The sequence below is a fragment of the Andrographis paniculata genome, unplaced genomic scaffold (assembly GCF_009805555.1).
Source record: "Andrographis paniculata isolate CXL003 unplaced genomic scaffold, ASM980555v1 Contig60END, whole genome shotgun sequence".
In the NCBI taxonomy this organism is placed as follows: Eukaryota; Viridiplantae; Streptophyta; class Magnoliopsida; order Lamiales; family Acanthaceae; genus Andrographis; species Andrographis paniculata.
This window is the reverse complement of record NW_026137596.1, coordinates 1290982-1309202: the sequence shown is the minus strand read 5'-3', so window position 1 is coordinate 1309202 and position 18221 is coordinate 1290982. Positions and strand designations below refer to the sequence as shown.

Genomic DNA, 18221 nt, shown 5'->3' with positions numbered 1-18221 from the left:
TAACTGTCCCGACCTATTATAAATAAATAGATAAATAAATAATCCCGTGGAAATGCTGATACAGATTTACACTTCTCCGACTCACCCAACTCACTTTTTTCTAGCCTCCACTCCACAATCCACATGTTTGCTATTGAAAATTTAAGTATATATATACCAATCTTTTTAGTATTGTTGGTAGTTATAAGGCTGTTTGATTTGGCTTAAAAAATAAGCAGAAGTTAAGAACAGAAGCAGAAGTCAAAAGCAAAAACAGTTGAATTTTGTATTTGATAAATCATTATTATAAAAGCAATTTTTCGTAAAAAAAATTATTTGGACGTTATATAGTTGAAAGTGCTTTTAAACTGTTAAAATTACTTAAAAAAGACATGCGGTTAATATAATACTAGTTTTTCTATAACACTTTTATAATTTAATTTAAATTTTATAAATTATATTTAAAGATTTTAAATTAAAGTATAAATAATGTACTTTTAAATTTTGATTATTTATATTTTAAAATTTTAATTCAAGGATAATATATCAATTAAACATAAAATTACAGTATAATATTATATAATTTATTTTAAAAGTTTATAAATTATATTTAGTAATTTAAGTATAATTAAAAAATTTATATACTCCTATTTATATTTGGTATTTAAATTTTAAATTTTAATTCAAATATAGTACATAAATTAAAATAATAAATTAATTATATTTTTAATTTGTATTAAAATATAATATATAAGTTATTTATTTTTATATTATATTATATTATTGTATTTATTATTATTATTATTATTATTATTATTATTATTATTATTAAGGATAAAACAGTAATTTTAACTGAAAAGTACTTCTGTTTATTTCAAAAGCTACTTCTAATGTGCTTCTGAAAAAAGCACTTTTCAGCTTAAAAAGCTGCTTTTGTTTTTGGACTGAAGTCAATGCCAACATGTGCAAATTGCTTTTTTAGAAGCAGAAGCCAAAAGCTCATGCCAGAAGTCAATCCAAACGGGCCTAACTGTAGATAAATATATTAATAATATATTCCTTAAAAAAATTTGAGAGTTGTTTAAGATGAGATGGGAGCATTTTATATAATGTAAGAATTTTAGTTCTCGAGCTCGAGTTTAACCAATCATATAAAGAAAAAAAAATTCCAGAGGGAGAGTATATAATAATTTTTTTTTCAATACTTGAAAAAATATACATTTATATACAAAGAGTTCAAAATTAAGCTTGTATAAAGAACAAGATCTAAAAAGCTACAGTACCATCATAATCTGATTAGGATTTTATAATATATATAAAAGTGAGGGTAAGAATATAATTATCATCGTCAGCATACATGTGTTCTTGCCTAATCCCAACCCTCATCAAATAAATCAAACTGTACAATATAAACATGCACACATGCATGCATCAATCTTATATACATACATATATATATATAGCTTATTATTAGGACAACCTCAATTACATCATTGATTGTAACAATGGGCGGCGATCTGCAAATAGTGGCGGCGCCACCCAAGACCGTGGAGGCGCAGTACGTAGAAATGATGGTCCCATTGTATTCCTACGGCTGCCGGAAAAAGATCCAAAAGGCTCTCTCCCATCTCAAAGGTACCTTAATTAATTCATTTTTAATTTTCCAATCGATCGGCGATACATTTATATATATATTTTAGTCACTGTTAGAATAAAAAATTGAAATTTTTTATTTTAATAATAAAAATTCGTACATATTTCAAAAATTCTACAAATCTTTTATACAAGATAACTCTCGTATATCTATATAATATTTTTCTAAATATATTTTAACAATCGCAATGTATTTTATGTAGGAATATATTCTGTGAACGTTAAGTTCCCACAACAAAAGGTAACGGTGTGGGGAATATGTGATAAGCACGATGTGCTCTCAATAGTAAAGAAGGAGAGGAAAGGTGCACGATTTTGGAATCCGGAGATCGATGATCAGATGGCAATCGATGGTCAAGATCGCTCGCCGTCGCACTCTGCGCCGCCGTCGCCGAGCAATGGGGGCGGCGCTGACTCCACGCGCCGCCGTGGGTATTTGACGGATGTGATTAAGAAGCAAGGGTCGGCTCTGAGATTAAATTTGTCTTTAATTAAAATCAAGTCTTTGAATTGGCATAAATCCGTACTTGATAAAGCATTTTCACGATCATTCTCATTTTGAATTTTTATGGTAATGATAATTTCTTAAATTTATATTGTTAGCTTCAATTTGTCCCTTTTTTCTTTTGACAGAATTTTAGAAAAAAAAAAAAATTATTGTATGGTTAGATAAATTGGATTAATTCCGTGATCTAAGCCTAACTTTAATTTGGCACTGTTGATTGTAGGAAAAGTGTAAAAGCGTTTTAGTATAAAAACTAAAGTCGTGTTCCACTCATTCAGCTCACGTAACGTGTCGGCAAACACGTTTTTGCAAGTCTACGCTTTTGCTTCTTGTTTTCAACTTCAATAAAATAAAAAATTAACAAGTTATCCACGCAACTCAACGAAAGTTGCTTTTACTTCTCAACAGAAAAAAATAATAATAATAATAACAATAATAATAATAAATGTTAGTACTTGATTAAAATAGAAATAATTTAAATCAAGCACAGTATATATTAATTAATATATTTAGGAAGACGTGTGTCACACCACCACATATATGGATCAGGCGCAAATGAGATAACATACGACTATGTGAAAACATTTTTATTTTTAATTGTAGTTTTTTAATTAAATTAAATATTAATTTTTATTTACAGTACTTTTTGTTTTTTTATTAAGTAAGAATTCGTAGCCGCAGTTCGAAAATTGAAGTCTCAAATTCATTCCCTACACTATCGATCATCCTGACTTAAAATAATATATTTGAATTTATGGAGCCTAATTCTTTACAAAATATAATATTCTAATATTAAAAATTATGGAAACAAAAATCCAAAAACATATAATAGTAAATCATTTTGCGAGAAACACACCCTTTGCTTTTGTGTGTTATTATTATTATATTGAAGGAATAGTTAGTATATGTTGTTGGTTGTCCTAAGATCACAAGTCCACATATGTGGATAATAATCCCACTGCCACAATTAATAATATCAATAATATATTGGATGGCCTGCTGACTGGGGTTGGATGTGTGGAGGTCATGAGTTTAAATTCGGAACGTCTTAAGTTATCTGTTATACATGGTTCAGTTAGAATGACTTGCCTGTTGGCTCTAGTTTGCAGGGTGTTAGGTCCGGCCGGAAGTTTATTAAGTGCGCACTTTCAGGTAGTAATGTGTATATATATAATTACTTGATAAAGAAATCTTGTTCAATTCCCAACCCCCACTTCATCACACCCCCTTAATACTTCTGCTTCTTCTTCTTGGTGTCTATATATATATATATATATATAGAGAGAGAGAGAGAGAGAGAGAGAGAGAGAGAGAAAGAGAGAGGGAGAGGGGGAGAGAGAGATGATTAAAGTGGGGAAAATGGTGGAATTGATGGAAGAATACAGTTTGATGATGGCAAGAATGAGACAGCAGCTCCAGGATTTTGGTTTCTTCACAACTACCCACCTTCATTCTTCTTCTTCTTCTTCTTCATCATCTTCTTCTTTTCTAATGTACTTTTAATTTATATATATATATATATTTATATGTATATGTGATTATGTGTAGAGAGAGAGAGATTTCTTGTGCTTTGTTTGTTATATTGATTGTGATTTTGGGTTCATTTCTTTTTAATTTATATTTTTCCTAGTGTATGAATCTATATATATCTCCCTCCTTTTCAGAATAATAAAATTGCTTATTAATTGTTTTTCGACTTGAATTTAATTTTGTAGATGTGGGTTTGGTATTGGACCTGTAATATTGATTAATTAATCAATTAATTAATTAATTAATTATACTCATGTTGCAATTGTCTAGTTTATTATTAATGATTTTAATTAGGATTAATCGTATATATACTGTTTGTTGGAGAGAAATCAAAATGCTCTTAGCATACAATTTTGGCCTTCCGATCTATACGGCAAAACATTATCAATAAATGCTGGTCATTTCTATATCATATATTCATTTAATTTTTTTTTATAGATACATTTAGTATGTACTCTCTCTGTTCTTTAATAATTTATCTATTTTTTTATTTTGATCTATTTCATAATATAGTATCAATTTTTTTTTAGTAATTATACTATCTACTTAACATTACAAATATTATTTCAATTTAGAATATATTACACAAATATCATTACCTTTATATCATACAATACTAATAGGGTTAATTTAGTCTTTTTACCTTTATTTCTATTTTATTCCAATATAATACTAATATTTCTAAAACTTCGTGCAAAAAATAAATTGATATATGAATATGAGACGGAGGGAGAATTATTTTTTTTATTAAATGAAATATAAAGAATAAAAAAAATTGTTGAGACAAACAATTCCTCCAAAATTATCAAATAGTAGTGTATAAGAAATGCATTTGTGTATTATATAATCGTTTCTCTATATATTTTGTCGTTACAGAAGGAAAAGAAAAATGCACAAAATTACATTAAATTTTGTAATGAAAAATATTTTTTCATCGGAGAAAGCAATATTTTTATAACAAAATAATACTTCCTCCATCCCAAGCATTCTGCAACATTTTTTTTTTGGCATGTCTCAAATACCCTACAATAATTTCAAAATAGAAAATAATTAATCTCTACCCCACACTTTATCCCTTCTTATCATCCAAATAAAAAAATAAAATATATATTTCTCTCTCCATCACATCACCTATTTATAAATTATCGTACTTAATATTATTCACCTAAAAATTTGTGCCAAAAATAAATGTCCCATCTTGTTTGAGACGGAGGGAGTATCTTTTAATTAAAATAATAAGAATTGTATATATATTAAAAATATTAAATGGAGTGTAAAAATGATCGTATACTCATAGTCTGACCAATTGGCAGCAACACATCATGTTGGTTTGCCTGAATATGTTTTTAAATTCATCTTTTTTGTTTCTTTTACACATTTAATATTATCACCCTTTACTGTACTACTGTGAGAATGAAATTATTGTTATATTATCTTTAAATTATTATTATTGCTATTATTTTAATATGTAATTGCTATAATTTTTTATAAAAACTAATTTATCATTATAAAATATAACATCTAAATTAACTAAACACAACTTATGTATATAGTTCATCTGTACTACCCTAATTGACACTATTTTTATTTTTGCATGTCTCGTAACAATTGATACATTTTTATTTTTAGTAAAAATTATTAAACCAAAATATATTTAACAAATATAAATCAATTTAATTAATTACGTAACATACAACGTCATTAGGACCAATTCAAAACCCCTTTATTTTTATCTCTCTCTTCAAAAAAATAATATTTTTATTTATATTTAAAACTACACATCTTTTATACAATTAATTTATGCTAATTATAAATAAACAAAAATATTTATTTATTTACTTGTATTATAGAAGATTTTATTCTGCTAAATGATATTTATATTGCATATATTTTTTAATTGCTATATAATTTTTAAATATTTAAACATATGTTTTAATTTTTTTAATTATATATATTAAATTTACTTTAAAATTATAAATATTATTAATTATATAAAAAATAATATAATAATATTATAATTAATTATTATTAACTAATTAAACATCTTCACTTTAAATACTGTGTCCCTAATCAAATAGTTTTAATTCCGGTGTAACGGAGGATATATTATAAGAGATAAACTAATGATGTAGAGTCCTTTGGTAATCCTATACATTTCCATTTTCTATACAATAGAAAAATTATTGAGTTTTTTTAATAAATAGGAGTATATTTTCTGTTCGATTCGAAAGGATTATATTTATATATTTTTTATATATTGATATTTAAATATTAATTATTATATTAAAATATAATATAAAAATAATAATAAAATATTTTTTATTAATATTTTATAATATAATAATATTTATTAAAAAAAATGATACAAATATTTATAATATTATACATAATAACATAAAAAAATAAATGTAACTTAAATACAAATGAAGATAATAGTATATATAGTCTATAGACTCTTAACAATGTCGACATATGATAGATAGGATGCTATGTTGTATATCTATTTTCATTTACTATTTATTAATTTTTTTTATTATTTTAAAATGTCATATTAAATATTATATTAATAATTAATTTTTTATATTAAATTATTTATGTGGTCCTTATTTATTTGTGTATTTTTGGATCACATGCTCATTAATTAATTAAAATAATAATTAAAATTACGAAGATAAAGAGAGCGGGACCCATTCTTGATCATTGTACCGGTTCCACAAACACTGCTGTAAATTGTAATCATGATGAATAAATTTGATAGAAACACTTATTGGGACCAAAGAGCATATTAATATATTACTCCCGCCTTCTACTAAAATTAGCACACTTTAGGTTATTTCTATTAAAATTAGCACATTTAAGTCTGGTACGAAGTAAAAAATTTTTTTTAAAAAAAATTTTATTAAAAAAATAATAAATAATTAAAAATATTTTTGAAAATTTATTTAGAAATTAAAGTAAATAAAAAAAAAATTGTAATAAAGTTAATGATATTTATTATAAATAAGTATTGAATGGAAGATAATAATGAAATATTGATTTGTTGATTTTGCAGTAATGAAATAAATTTAACGGACCAACAAAAAATGAAAGTGAGAATAAATTTGACAGACAGAGGAAATATCTACTCCCTCTTTCCAATTAGAAAGCATACATATTTATATTTTGAAACGTTCAATTACAAAGTAAATATTTTATTAAATATCTCACATTACATTATATTTAACTACCCATTAAAGAGCGCGCCAAAAGTAAATATATATTTTGAGCGTGTTTGTTTTGGGGTTTGAATTTTGAATTGGGATTTGAATAGTAAAAGTTTTGAATTTGAATAGTTGTATGATGTGATATAAATAGGTGTTGATGTGATATTTTGAATGTAAAATTGATTTTTAATATAATATAAAAAATAAAAAATTAGGTATTTAATTTGTGAAAAAATTTAAATGAATAATAAAATTCAATCCCTCGAACAAACACAACACACCTTTGTACATGGAGGGTAGTATTATGGCTAAGTTTTAGGGGGATGGGAAACGAGATTATGGCTAACTAAAGGGGGTACGGCGCAAATAAAAATACTACGCAATCGAGAATCGCATCGAAAGTCAAAAAAGAAAAAAATACCAATCGTCGCAGTAGTTGCACTTCGACGGTGAGTAGATACTTCGCTGGGAAGGAGCTGCGAAGACTTAATTGGAGAAATTGAGGTCAATTCTTACCCTTCTCGATCTGGTATCGCCTCGATATTGATTCCGATTATTTTTATTGCTGTTGTTCGGTGTGTTAACTGAATTTTTCTAGAGCCATGTGGCGGTGCGTTTGTTGATCATCGTTGTTTCTGCCCTATTTGTTTTTATTCTCGAGTTAAATTGGTACGCAGTTTGTACGGGTGTGAATTTTCGTTCCAGGTATTGATCGGTGGGTTGTTGTTCTTCCAACAATGATGAATCTGAGTTCCATGGGTAGTGGATTTGGGGGGAATTCGTCTTCATCGAGCTCGAATCTGTCAGCTTTAGCCCCTCCGTTTACTGTTGATAGATTAAACCCCAATTTCAATTCGAGCCCTCTTTTGCATTACTCGGACTCGCCTAGTATGGTTGAACCATTTAGCCATGCCTGGGAATATGCGCGGCCGTCGGCCCCTGGACCTGAGCTTGTTATTCGTTCCACGGGGGAAACTGGAGTGCATTTAGCTGATGGTTATCGATTTTCAACACCTGCACCTATGAGCCTATCCAGTGGGCAGTGGTCTGCCCCCAGTCCTGGAACCCAAGCATCAGGCAGTGCTTTTGTTTATGGTGGTGAAATTAAACCTTATTATCCCACCTATAATTCGCCGATGGTTGAGGAAGACACTCCTTTGGTCCCAAATCAGGGGTCTCAATACAATTTTGGGCCTGCAGCTGGAACGAGTCATACATCTCAGCTTGATTATACTAGAAGCTCGTTTGATTTGCCGTATGGACCTCGGTGGGGCCATAGTTCGGGTTTCGATGATGGGAAGAGGGCGAAAAGGGTAGAACCTGATAGGAACTTCTTTTATGACAATGGTGGTTCTAATAGTCACAGTCAACTTGACCGAGGTACGCATGGATCATCCAGTAAAATTTAGACGTTTTGATGATATGCAGCTACCCTTTTGCTGTTATTTTGCTAATACTCAATTCAGATGATTGCCCGTACTCTGTTCCCCTGGTGGAATGTAGTTCCTCCCCAGTGCTAAGTTTGCCAACTATGAGATATGCTTGTTTATGTTCTGGCAAACTGCCCTGCACTGGCATACATCAACTTTGTTTTTTCATGCCATCTACTAGACATTGGTTTTTTTCATTTATTCCATTGTATTTATGTTATCTGAAGATTCTGAACTGTCTTAAGGAAAAATTCAGTTGAATATGGTTTGAGCTTGGAAGCAACCTGCTATCTATTAATAGTAGTTTGTTCTGATCAGTAGTTCTTCTAAGCAAATTATGATAATCTGTTCCATCATCTATTTACTTTTCTTTGTGATTGCTTTATTGATATTTGTATATTATTGCCTGGTAAATGTAAATTGTGTATGTAACTCTATTACAGGAGGATACAGCACTGGAACCTGGAGCAAGTTTAAAGAGGAATTTGATTTTTCATATACAAAATTTAATCAGGGTTCTGACTTAAAATTCCATTCTGGAGCCTTAAATGTTGGAAACTTGGACGACAAGCATATTGGAAAGGAATTTTGCTTATTTTCTGATGATGCAAAGAAGGCAAATATCATGAAATCCGATGCAATGTACCAAGAACCTCATCCTCCTCACCTACTTGGTGAAATGGATAGCATCCCCAACTATAAGAGTTCATACACGCCATTTCACAAATGCATTAGACCTGATGACACAGCCTTTACTGGCCCTTCAGTACTGAGGTCTTCTCCTACAGTAGTCATTAGACCGCCTCCTGCAACCAATGTTGACGTCACCCAAGCTCCACTCTCTCATAAAGCTCATAATATAAACAATGAAGGTGTTCAGAATGTTGATTGTGGTCGCTACAATCCGTCCAAGAAGAAGGATATTGGTATGGAATCAAGCTTCAAGATCAATGACAATGACCCTGAGAACCTTATCAACTTCTCTAAGCAGGGGAGTGGTCTGTTTCCATCGGGTTCAGTAAAAGATATGTCAAGTTTGTGTTCTACCGGAGTATTTGATCACAAGATTAATACAAGATGTGTACCTCAGCTACAACCTCTGACTCTCTCTGGTGGTTCTGCTCTTGCTTGGGACAATTCTCACGTAGATGATTCTGCTGATGCTCCTTCAGATTTTGCAGATACTCATAATCTGGGAGTGGATTCACCATGTTGGAAAGGTGCACCATCTTCTAAAATTTCACAATTTGATGTCGATTTTGGCACCCAAAAAAATGTTGGGAAATTTTTTGGTGAATATTGTGGATTTGATCAAGCAGAGGATCAAAATCTACATTCAATTGTGGTTTGTGATGGTGTTTCTTCTGAGAAATCTGGTCACGTCAACAAGAGCAGTCAAAGTGAATCTTCTAGAATGGATGATGCGTATAAACTGGGGAGGGCCACTGGTGCTCTTTGTTCGAGTAGCGAACAGATTTTATTGGATGATGCAAGATGTCATGAGATTTCAACCACAACCAACAATGAAGGTGTGACAATCAGTGCTGATCTGAATATGATGAGAAATGATTGTGCCCCTCCAAGAAACTTGACTGTTTTTAACACGAAAGATTGCCACACCAAGCATTTAGTTGATGAAGAAGGTGCTGGGATCATGAACCTAACTTATGCCTGTGAAGGTGGTGATGTCGCAGTGCATGCAGCAGAGAAGGTTCTAGATTCACCTGCTTCTCAAGATACTGCTGATAAGCATCCTAAGCTGCCCGATCCTGAATTGCATGTGCCAACAATCATTAAGACAATGCATAACCTTTCAGAGTTGCTTCTGTTTCATTTCTCAGATCATGTGAACTCTATTGATGAAGAAAGTACTGAATCTCTCAAATATACCATAAGCAACCTCGACTTGTGTTTGAGCAAAAAAAATATCCCAGCAACTGATAAGCCAAAATCAAACAAACCTGTCGGAGGCACTTCTGAAGAACTTGGGGAGTCTTGTGATTTGGTATGTCCAATTTGTCGGCTTAAGTAACAACCATGGACAGTAGTGTGTTTTTCTGTTTAAATTCATTTCAGATAACTCTAGCCTTATCATGCCATGCTTTTTCATTAATCCTTATTCTGCTCTCCCAATGGTTCTAATGCATCTTGTCCGGAACAAAGATTTAATTCCTTCTTTTGCAAATAATACATGTCATTGTTTTTCTTCAGGGAGCAGTTTCGGAAAATAATGCAACAAATGAACCTTTGAGTTCTAACTTTAAGCTTGAGTCCAGGGTTATGCGTGAAGACATCGCAAGTATCAATTTTTCTGGTCAATGTGGTAAGAAAGATAAGAAACTTCTAAAACATTCACCCTTCGTGGATGACTTAGACATGACAGGAGATGATGATGTGGCCAAGGTATGCCTTTTGCTGTCAATATCAGCAGTGTTATGAGAGAAGAACGTTCATTTTAAGGAATATACTTATATATAGTTCTTCATAAGACCTGTCTTCTGCTGTCCATTTTGTTATTGTCATCATCCTTGCAGGCTATAAAAAGAATACTGGAGGAGAATTTCCATCTTGACGAAGAATTGCACCCACAAGCATTTCTTTTCAAGAATTTGTGGCTTGAGGCTGAAGCTAAACTTTGTTCCACCAGCTATAAATCTCGTTTTGACAGGATGAAGATTCTATTGGAAGAAAGTAGACTTACGGCATCACAAGGTTAGATTTTATATGATGATGGAGCTAATTGATGTTATTCTCCCATCTAATCCAGAGCTTTCAATCTTGCTAGAAATTTTAAATATCATTAAAATGATGTCTCAAGTTTTGCATTTTGCCAGCTCTATCAACAGCCTCCCAGGTACCTCCCAAGACTTATGATGGAACAAATCTCAAATCCACTTTACAGGACTATTCTACCTCTAGTGGCGATGGTAATGAGATTGAGGCCTCTGTTATGAAGAGATTAAACATCTTGAAATCTCGAGAAGAAAATCAAACATCGTCTAATGTGGAAGAAGAATGGCAACCTGGGATGGTTGATGGTATGCATGCACCTTCTGATGTGCACAGAATCAATGCCCTGAAATCCTTTGAGAGCAATAAAAAATCAGTAGATGTGGAAGAGAAGGCGGAACACATAACTGATTTGGTTGATGGTGAGCATGCGAATTCTGTTATGACCAGATTCAATATCCTTAAATCACGGGAAGGAAACCCAAATTTGATTACTATGGAAGAGGAGCGTAAACCTGAAAAGATTGATGGGGTACATCCACCTTCTATCATGAAGCGCTTAAATATCCTCATGTCATGTCATGACAACTCAAAAACAGTTGGCGCGGGAGAAGAACAATCCAAGGCAGTCCATGGTAACCTGAATGCGGCTCAGTTGCCTGATCAAATTGGCAGTCTTGGTCTTGTTGAAGGCAGATTTGGCGTGTTCATTGACGAATTTCATCTCTCTGCCGTGAATGGCCCTATAATGCATCCATTCAACAGCAGCAACATAACAAATGGAGATACCTTTGGGTCTCGCGGCAGTTCTTCAGACTGGGAACATGTACTGAAAGACGAAGTTCCGTGGAAGAAATGAAGGAGGTCCTATCCCCACCTCTTTAGCTCTTTCTTTCTCTGCACTCCTTGTGAAATAAGTTTGTGAAAATTGTTTACACCTAATCTGTGGGCCATGAATGTTCTGTGCAAATGATGGTGGCTTTGTCGAATGGTGTTTAAATAATTCCGAATGGTGTTTAAATAATTCCGTGCCCGATTCATGGTCGCTCTAGTGTGCTTTTAAGGAATACGTTTTACGCAGATATGCAGCATTTCTTTAGGTATGGAATGATAGAGCTGTTAGTGAACTGAATGGCTCTATTTTGCTCGTTAATAGTTTGACTTGACTTGTTTATATAGATAGGCGAACCGAGTTTGGTTCAAGAATTATTAAATTCTGCAAAAGAGCTTAGCTTGTGAGTAGTTTAATTGAAATAGTAGCATGTGCAATTTTTTTTGTATCAGAACTTGAGTTTGAGTCTAACCAGTCGAGTTTGAATCGATATTTTAACTCAAATTCTATACAACTAAATCATATTTGTACAGTAAACTTGTTTCGTATAACAACTCTATTTGTCTATTTGTAGGTGTTTGAAAGAAATACTTTTGATAGTGGTATAGTTGTGTATCACAAGGCAAAGGAGGAGAAATTGTAGTATTCTCTTAAATCCATTTCTAGTGTAAGCCCAATAGCCCATTAAATTTGGGCCAAGGCCCTAAAAACTGTACGGCTAGGGGACAAAATAAATAAACAAATCTGCCATGCCGTTTATTTTGTGGTGTGGTTTCTTAGTTCACTGATTTGATCTGAGGAATTTGTTCCACTTGAAATTCATCGCCACAAAAATGAATAAATATTTGTTTAAAATCTGATCCTAAAGCAGCCATGGATCCCAACCTCTTATTTGCGTTCCAGAATAGCACCGCCATGAATGCCTAATCGCCGCCGCTGACATGCCACCGCCGCCGCCCCAACCGCCGCGCAACCTCATCCTTCAAAAGCCCGCCGCCCTCCCCGACGCCATCTTCGCCGCCGTGTCTATTCTCACGCTCTTCTCCACTACCCCCAAATCCACGCCCCCTTTCTTTCTCCCCTCCAATTCGAAGCTCTCTTGCCCCCTGAACCTCCGCAAATTCCCGAAGATGTCTGTTCCAATCACCGGTCAACCCAGCCCAAGGAGTCCTCGCCGTCTTCCTCCGCCCTTCGCCACGCCGCAGTCGCTCTCCGATTGGCTCAAGCCGCGGCTATCCGCGGATTTATTTGGTTCCTGGGGGGTCAAGCCAGGCACGAAAAATGTTCACAATTTGTGGCTCGAAATCGCCGAAGGTGAGACGTTGTTGGCCGACTCCGTACCGCCTGTTCGTACAGTTGAGGTTGTAATTGTGAGAATCGTTCGCAACGATGGGAAACTCCTAATTGAATCGCACCAGGAGCTCTCCGATGGCGCAGTTAGACATCGCTGTCGTCCTTTGTCAGAGAAAATGAAACCAGGTGAATCCGTCGAGTCTGCTGTTTACCGCGCCGTGAAAGAGGAACTAGGATCGTTACCGCAAATTGCCTCTCTCGAAAATGCTTCTGACAGCAGTAATGGTGATGGCGGTAATGGAATTCACGAGAAAGTGAAAATTCTTCCGGCGTCCTATGTCAAAAAGGTTGAGGAGAGAGTTTCAGCATCTTATCCAGGATTGCCAGCGTGTTATGTGCTGCATACGGTGGACGCAGAGGTTGAAGGCTTGCCGGAAGCTGACGAGTTTTGTACTGAGGAGGTGAATGAGTATGCATCTGTGGACGACAATGGCTCAACAGATTCTGCAGTTTCATGTAAAAAGCACTTCTGGAAGTGGGTGGATTTGAATTCTCTATGAGTTTTCTGTAAGAGGTGAGTTTCGAGGCTGAGTTTTGGGCATACGTTACTGATTTTTGTCATATCTATTAACCTGTAACCTGAATCAAATTTTTTGTGGCTTCTTTTATACATGTAGTTTATATGAGATGAAAAAGATAATGCCTTGTGTTGTTTTGATATGAAATAAGGGCATAGCTTTGTTCTGATATCGTTGCGAGTATTTGTTTGGTGGTTGTAATATTTGAGGAATTTTGGCATGCTGATGAAGGTGGGGTTTCATTATAAAATCTATTTTTGGCATGGATTATAGAGTAATCAAACTTCTTTTCCATCCTAGTATTTGAGGTTGTTGAATTAGTTTAAGGCTGCCTAACTTGGTCTGTTACGAACGAAGATGGCGCATGTGCTCTTTGATGTTCTCATCCAGTTATGGATATTTTACTTTTATTCGATGTGTGTTAATATGTGGATTGTAGCTTGTAGACATCCAAGAAAGAGCATAAAGTTTTTTGATTAGATAAATTTGTACACTTTTTTTTGGAATTTATTGTGGAAAAAGAGACTAAGTTTTGTCTCTGGAGAAACATCCTTCTTGGCCAATTAAACTGTGGTAGTGAGTATTGACAGCTGAAAATTTACAAATTTTCGAATAGTAAGTTTTTTTTTAACTAATATTAATGGGCTCTCGCATGTGTTTGGATCTCTTGTACACATAAATTTTGTAATAACAATATATCTGGTCTGGGTTTTTGAAATTATTGTTGGATCTGAGGATTGGCATACTTTACCCACAAATGTGTTGTAATGCTAATCGTGTTGAATTCCTCCACTAGTTAGAATGGCCACATTTACTTTTCACCGATTTTCACTTTTTTACCCCGCATTATCAAACCTGAAAACACGAAACCTGAGTATGAGAAGATTGCTCGGTTCACGTATCCTTCAGTGACGATAATTTTAGTGCAATTCTTGGTTAAGTGCTTGGCACTTCTGTCCATGCTGGGCAAGCTCCTGCTTTTTTTTTTTTTTTGTGGGGACAAATTAGGTAGAATGTAGCCACCTCTTGATATCTCTAAAAAGTTAAATAGCTTTTTCACATACTGGGATCAATATTTCATAGGATACTGTTTATCTTCTCGCATGAGCTATGTGCATATGATTATTAAGCAACTCAACATTTTAAAATAAGCACTTACATCTCCAAAGAAGATAAAGAAACCTTAGAATGCCTTCATATCTGGAAGCAGTAAGTAAAATATTTCTTGGTCAATTGATGGGTTAATTCTCATCCACATTCATGGACCCAAAGCTCCTTTACAAACACATTTCTTTGAATTGGTATTTTCTTTTCTAGCTTTCTTTATCTCCACCCCCAAATCTGCTTTTCACATTAACTTAGACTGGTTGTTATGTTTTGCTTTTTGCTTTTATTTTAGGGAGAATTAAGCAGGGTCAAAGATTCTAGTTTTAACTATCCACCAATTAGTCAGCTACTTTAAGATTCAATAACTTCATTAATTCAAGAAGATCATGAATGCTCTAACAAGACATTTGATCCCTAAGTTTGCCAAGACTCATAAGCTTGTACCGGTAATTAAATATAATGTCCTACAAAGACATTTTAGGAGAATTACTTTGTTTACATGGGCTTGGAACTAACCTCAAAATTAGAGTAAAAAGGGCAGTATATCAACTTATGAGTCTGTGACATGTAGGGTCCAAGCAACACACTTGGTCCACTACATATTCATTTTTATGTATTGTTATTAGTATTAAAAATAGACTGCAATAGTTGACAAGGACGGAAAATTCTTCAATCAAATACAGCACTAGTAAATAACAGTTCCCTCCTTTTACAGCTTTCTTTTTTCCAACCTTTGAAATCCCATTACATTTCTTGGTTGCTACATCTTTCTCTAACCAGTGGAGCCATTGAAACACCATGGCTGAACTAACCAGGACTCTACAAATTTACTTCTTTATCTCCCATCATCCAAATTTGAGCTCAAAGCCATGACTGGGCTGGCTCAGCACAAACACATCATCTCCACAAGCACATGCATCGATACTTTACACATAGAAACTGTATTAGGCAATCAATACTTATGGAAAAGCATCTTATTTATATACCCTTCATGTAGGCATGAATTCAAGTTTCTTCACATAGTAGTAGAACACTGTGAACCTTGCCCAGAACTCAAGGGCGGCGAAGGTATACGCCCGAATGGCATAATTGCTATACAGTTCACAACAAACCTGTACCTTCCTGATACCCAAGTTCCAACTTTCCACCTGAGCCTGCCCATGACCTTGAAGCTAAGAGCTAATTTTCCAGTGTGCTGATCATGTTGAACTTCATAAGCGAAAGACGGGGCCACAGGTTGCTGGTTTCCGACCAAAGACGCGCTAAGCAGGTTTATTTCTTCATGCCCTTGATAGAATGCAGAGATTGAAGTGTCTGGAGTAATCTTCTGACCCTTGTAAGATGCATAAAGTAAGAACTCATCAAAGTATATTCCGACTTTCTTGTTTGGATTGATGGATAGGAGAGTTATTTCAATCGAGGAATTCAGGAGGGATGGGCCCGAGAGGTTAAGCTGATTCACATCAGCTTGTTTGAGTGAAAACTGTGGCTTTGTTGGATGGAGAATGAACCAAAGGAGGCATATGAGAGACAGAAGTGAGAAGAATAATGTGGAGAAGTAGAAGAAGCCCTTCTTCTTGAAGTACTTTTTAAGGTTGATCGTTTTCTTTTCGGCGCAGTGTTTCGGAGATTTTTCACTTATTTGAGACATTTGCAGGCACAGGGAGAGCAGTAGAGACGACGAGAGAAGCTAAAGATTGAAGAGGGGGATTCGGTATATGCTTAGCTGAGGAAAGAAAGAAGTTGAAATGAAGGGGTTAATAAAGGGGTAGGTTCTTGAAATGCAAAAGGTACCTTTAAATTTTCTGATAGCTCAGTTTTACCTGAAGTTCAAATCTTTGGAGGTTACTGTAAAAGTTCCACCTTAAACTTGGATACTGCACCTCCTGAAATTATTGATAAATTTAGTTTTGGAGATATGTGATCTATGCCGTAGGTGGAACATATTACATACGTATTGATCATGATTCATGAATATGCATCAACTTTACGGTCATGCATATACTTTAGGAGCACACAAATCTTGTAGATCAATTTTCATGGAGATAAAAGAGAGTCCTCTCTGCCCTTGCTAGGAATCTAATCATAGTACTTTTAGAATTATTGCTGGGGAAAGTTAATCACTTTATAAAGTGGTAAGAGATGGAATTGCTAATAGCCTTTTTTTCAATCCATTATAGTTTAGGGGAAGAAAGTGTGCTACTGCTAAAGAGATTGCTCTCCAAAACTGCAATGATTGAATGAGAAGATTACATTTGAGAATTCAATTAAGGGCCTTAAATCTGATTGTTTATCTTTGCACAATATATATAGAGAGAGAGAGAATCTGAGAAAAAAAAAATGAAGAAGGATTGACATTGTGCTATTGCTTTTGGATTAGGGAAAAGGGAGGTTTAGGTGAACATTAGTAGAGGTGTCTATGTAATACTAGCTCAACTTCTTTCTGTTTGGACTATTGTGGTTATTGCTTTGCCATTGCCAGCAAATGCATGGTTGAAATTGGTTAATTCTTGACTTGGAAAAACCCAATAAGTGTATTTTTATTTTTTGTTTTTATTTTTTGGTATTGCTCTCTCATTGCTTGCTTTTTGGAAATAAAGGTAAATTCTTTATTTTCCAACCACATGATTCAGTCTGAGGGATGTCTGAAATCAAGTTAACCATGTTTGAATTTATGTCCCATGTAAATTTCATGATTCTGGACCCCAAGACTGGGACCATGTCATTGTATTGCTTCAATTAATGATTAAAAGATCTTTTGTTTTTCTCTGTGTTTTTACTGTTCTTTTGTAATTAGCATTCTTTTTCATTTTGTTATTTTTCCAACTTCTTTACTTACCTCTTTTCCTGCAATAAAAATCATGAATACATATGTGGGGTGGGGTGGGGTCGTTGGGGTGGATTATACTTAGCCCCGTGTCTGAGTAGAATGAATTGTTGCTGCCACTGAAAGCTGGCACTTTGGCACCCCTGAAAATGACCACTCTTATGATATATATATATATTTATATATTATGGATGATGGGTAAGAAGATAAGGCCCTTACTTGCACTTTTTTTTTTTTTTTTATCAAAATTTGATATTTCCATCAAATGGTTATTTGGCTGCTTGTATTTGCCCTGGCATGCCCACTGAATATCATTTCTTGAATTCTGTGGATCACAGGTGCACACTAAATAGTTTCCTTAGCAGCTAATCAAAGGAGAAAGTAAACTGCCCACAAATTTATATTTCCAGAATTATATATATATTATGCTGCCAAATTATAAGGTGCACAACTCCTTTTTCATATAATTCCAAGTGATTTGTGTTTGGGGTAAGAAATATTTAAAGAGTTCAAAAAAAGGGATCAAATTAGAAATGTAAATACTTGCAATTGAT

General features: G+C 33.8%; 4 protein-coding genes across 7 annotated transcripts; 3 read left to right on the top strand and 1 right to left on the bottom strand.

The window, feature by feature from the left end:
* The first annotated feature begins 1488 nt into the window (after nt 1–1488).
* LOC127260038 (heavy metal-associated isoprenylated plant protein 28) lies at nt 1489–2241 on the top strand. The gene is made up of 2 exons (XM_051287677.1): nt 1489–1614; nt 1836–2241. Exons 1-2 carry the CDS (start codon nt 1548–1550, stop codon nt 2192–2194), a joined length of 426 nt encoding a protein of 141 aa, XP_051143634.1. The 5' UTR covers nt 1489–1547; the 3' UTR covers nt 2195–2241.
* A 4976-nt stretch (nt 2242–7217) lies between these two features.
* Nucleotides 7218–12066, top strand: LOC127259633 (uncharacterized). 3 transcript variants are annotated; one of them, XM_051287100.1, is made up of 6 exons: nt 7218–7374; nt 7576–8250; nt 8744–10305; nt 10512–10703; nt 10835–11012; nt 11135–12066. In XM_051287100.1, exons 2-6 carry the CDS (start codon nt 7608–7610, stop codon nt 11887–11889), a joined length of 3330 nt encoding a protein of 1109 aa, XP_051143057.1. In that variant the 5' UTR covers nt 7218–7374; nt 7576–7607; the 3' UTR covers nt 11890–12066. The 3 variants fall into 3 exon arrangements, with proteins under 3 accessions (XP_051143057.1, XP_051143054.1, XP_051143055.1); XM_051287098.1 differs by having other exon boundaries at nt 7238–7399; XM_051287097.1 differs by having other exon boundaries at nt 7237–8250.
* Nucleotides 12067–12625: 559 nt separating this feature from the next.
* On the top strand, nt 12626–18176 carry LOC127259635 (uncharacterized). 2 transcript variants are annotated; one of them, XM_051287103.1, is made up of 2 exons: nt 12626–13729; nt 18006–18176. In XM_051287103.1, the coding sequence occupies exon 1, from the start codon at nt 12804–12806 to the stop codon at nt 13713–13715; it is 912 nt and encodes a 303-aa protein (XP_051143060.1). In that variant the 5' UTR covers nt 12626–12803; the 3' UTR covers nt 13716–13729; nt 18006–18176. The 2 variants fall into 2 exon arrangements, with proteins under 2 accessions (XP_051143060.1, XP_051143059.1); XM_051287102.1 differs by lacking the exon at nt 18006–18176 and adding an exon at nt 15838–17604 and having other exon boundaries at nt 12627–13729.
* On the bottom strand, nt 15497–16491 carry LOC127259636 (NDR1/HIN1-like protein 26). Its single transcript, XM_051287104.1, has one exon. The coding sequence runs from the start codon at nt 16489–16491 to the stop codon at nt 15856–15858; it is 636 nt and encodes a 211-aa protein (XP_051143061.1). The 3' UTR covers nt 15497–15855.
* Nucleotides 18177–18221: the final 45 nt, after the last annotated feature.

Excerpts from the sequence above, each read along its gene's own strand:
- LOC127260038 (XM_051287677.1), top strand. The coding sequence starts at position 1,548 with ATGATGGTCCCATTGTATTCCTACGGCTGCCGGAAAAAGATCCAAAAG. Across the intron at positions 1,615-1,835 it reads GGCTCTCTCCCATCTCAAAG|GAATATATTCTGTGAACGTT; the intron begins GTACCTTAATTA and ends TATTTTATGTAG.
- LOC127259633 (XM_051287100.1), top strand. The coding sequence starts at position 7,608 with ATGATGAATCTGAGTTCCATGGGTAGTGGATTTGGGGGGAATTCGTCT. Across the intron at positions 10,306-10,511 it reads TTGGGGAGTCTTGTGATTTG|GGAGCAGTTTCGGAAAATAA; the intron begins GTATGTCCAATT and ends GTTTTTCTTCAG. Across the intron at positions 11,013-11,134 it reads TAGACTTACGGCATCACAAG|CTCTATCAACAGCCTCCCAG; the intron begins GTTAGATTTTAT and ends GCATTTTGCCAG.
- LOC127259635 (XM_051287103.1), top strand. The coding sequence starts at position 12,804 with ATGCCACCGCCGCCGCCCCAACCGCCGCGCAACCTCATCCTTCAAAAG.
- LOC127259636 (XM_051287104.1), bottom strand. The coding sequence starts at position 16,491 with ATGTCTCAAATAAGTGAAAAATCTCCGAAACACTGCGCCGAAAAGAAA.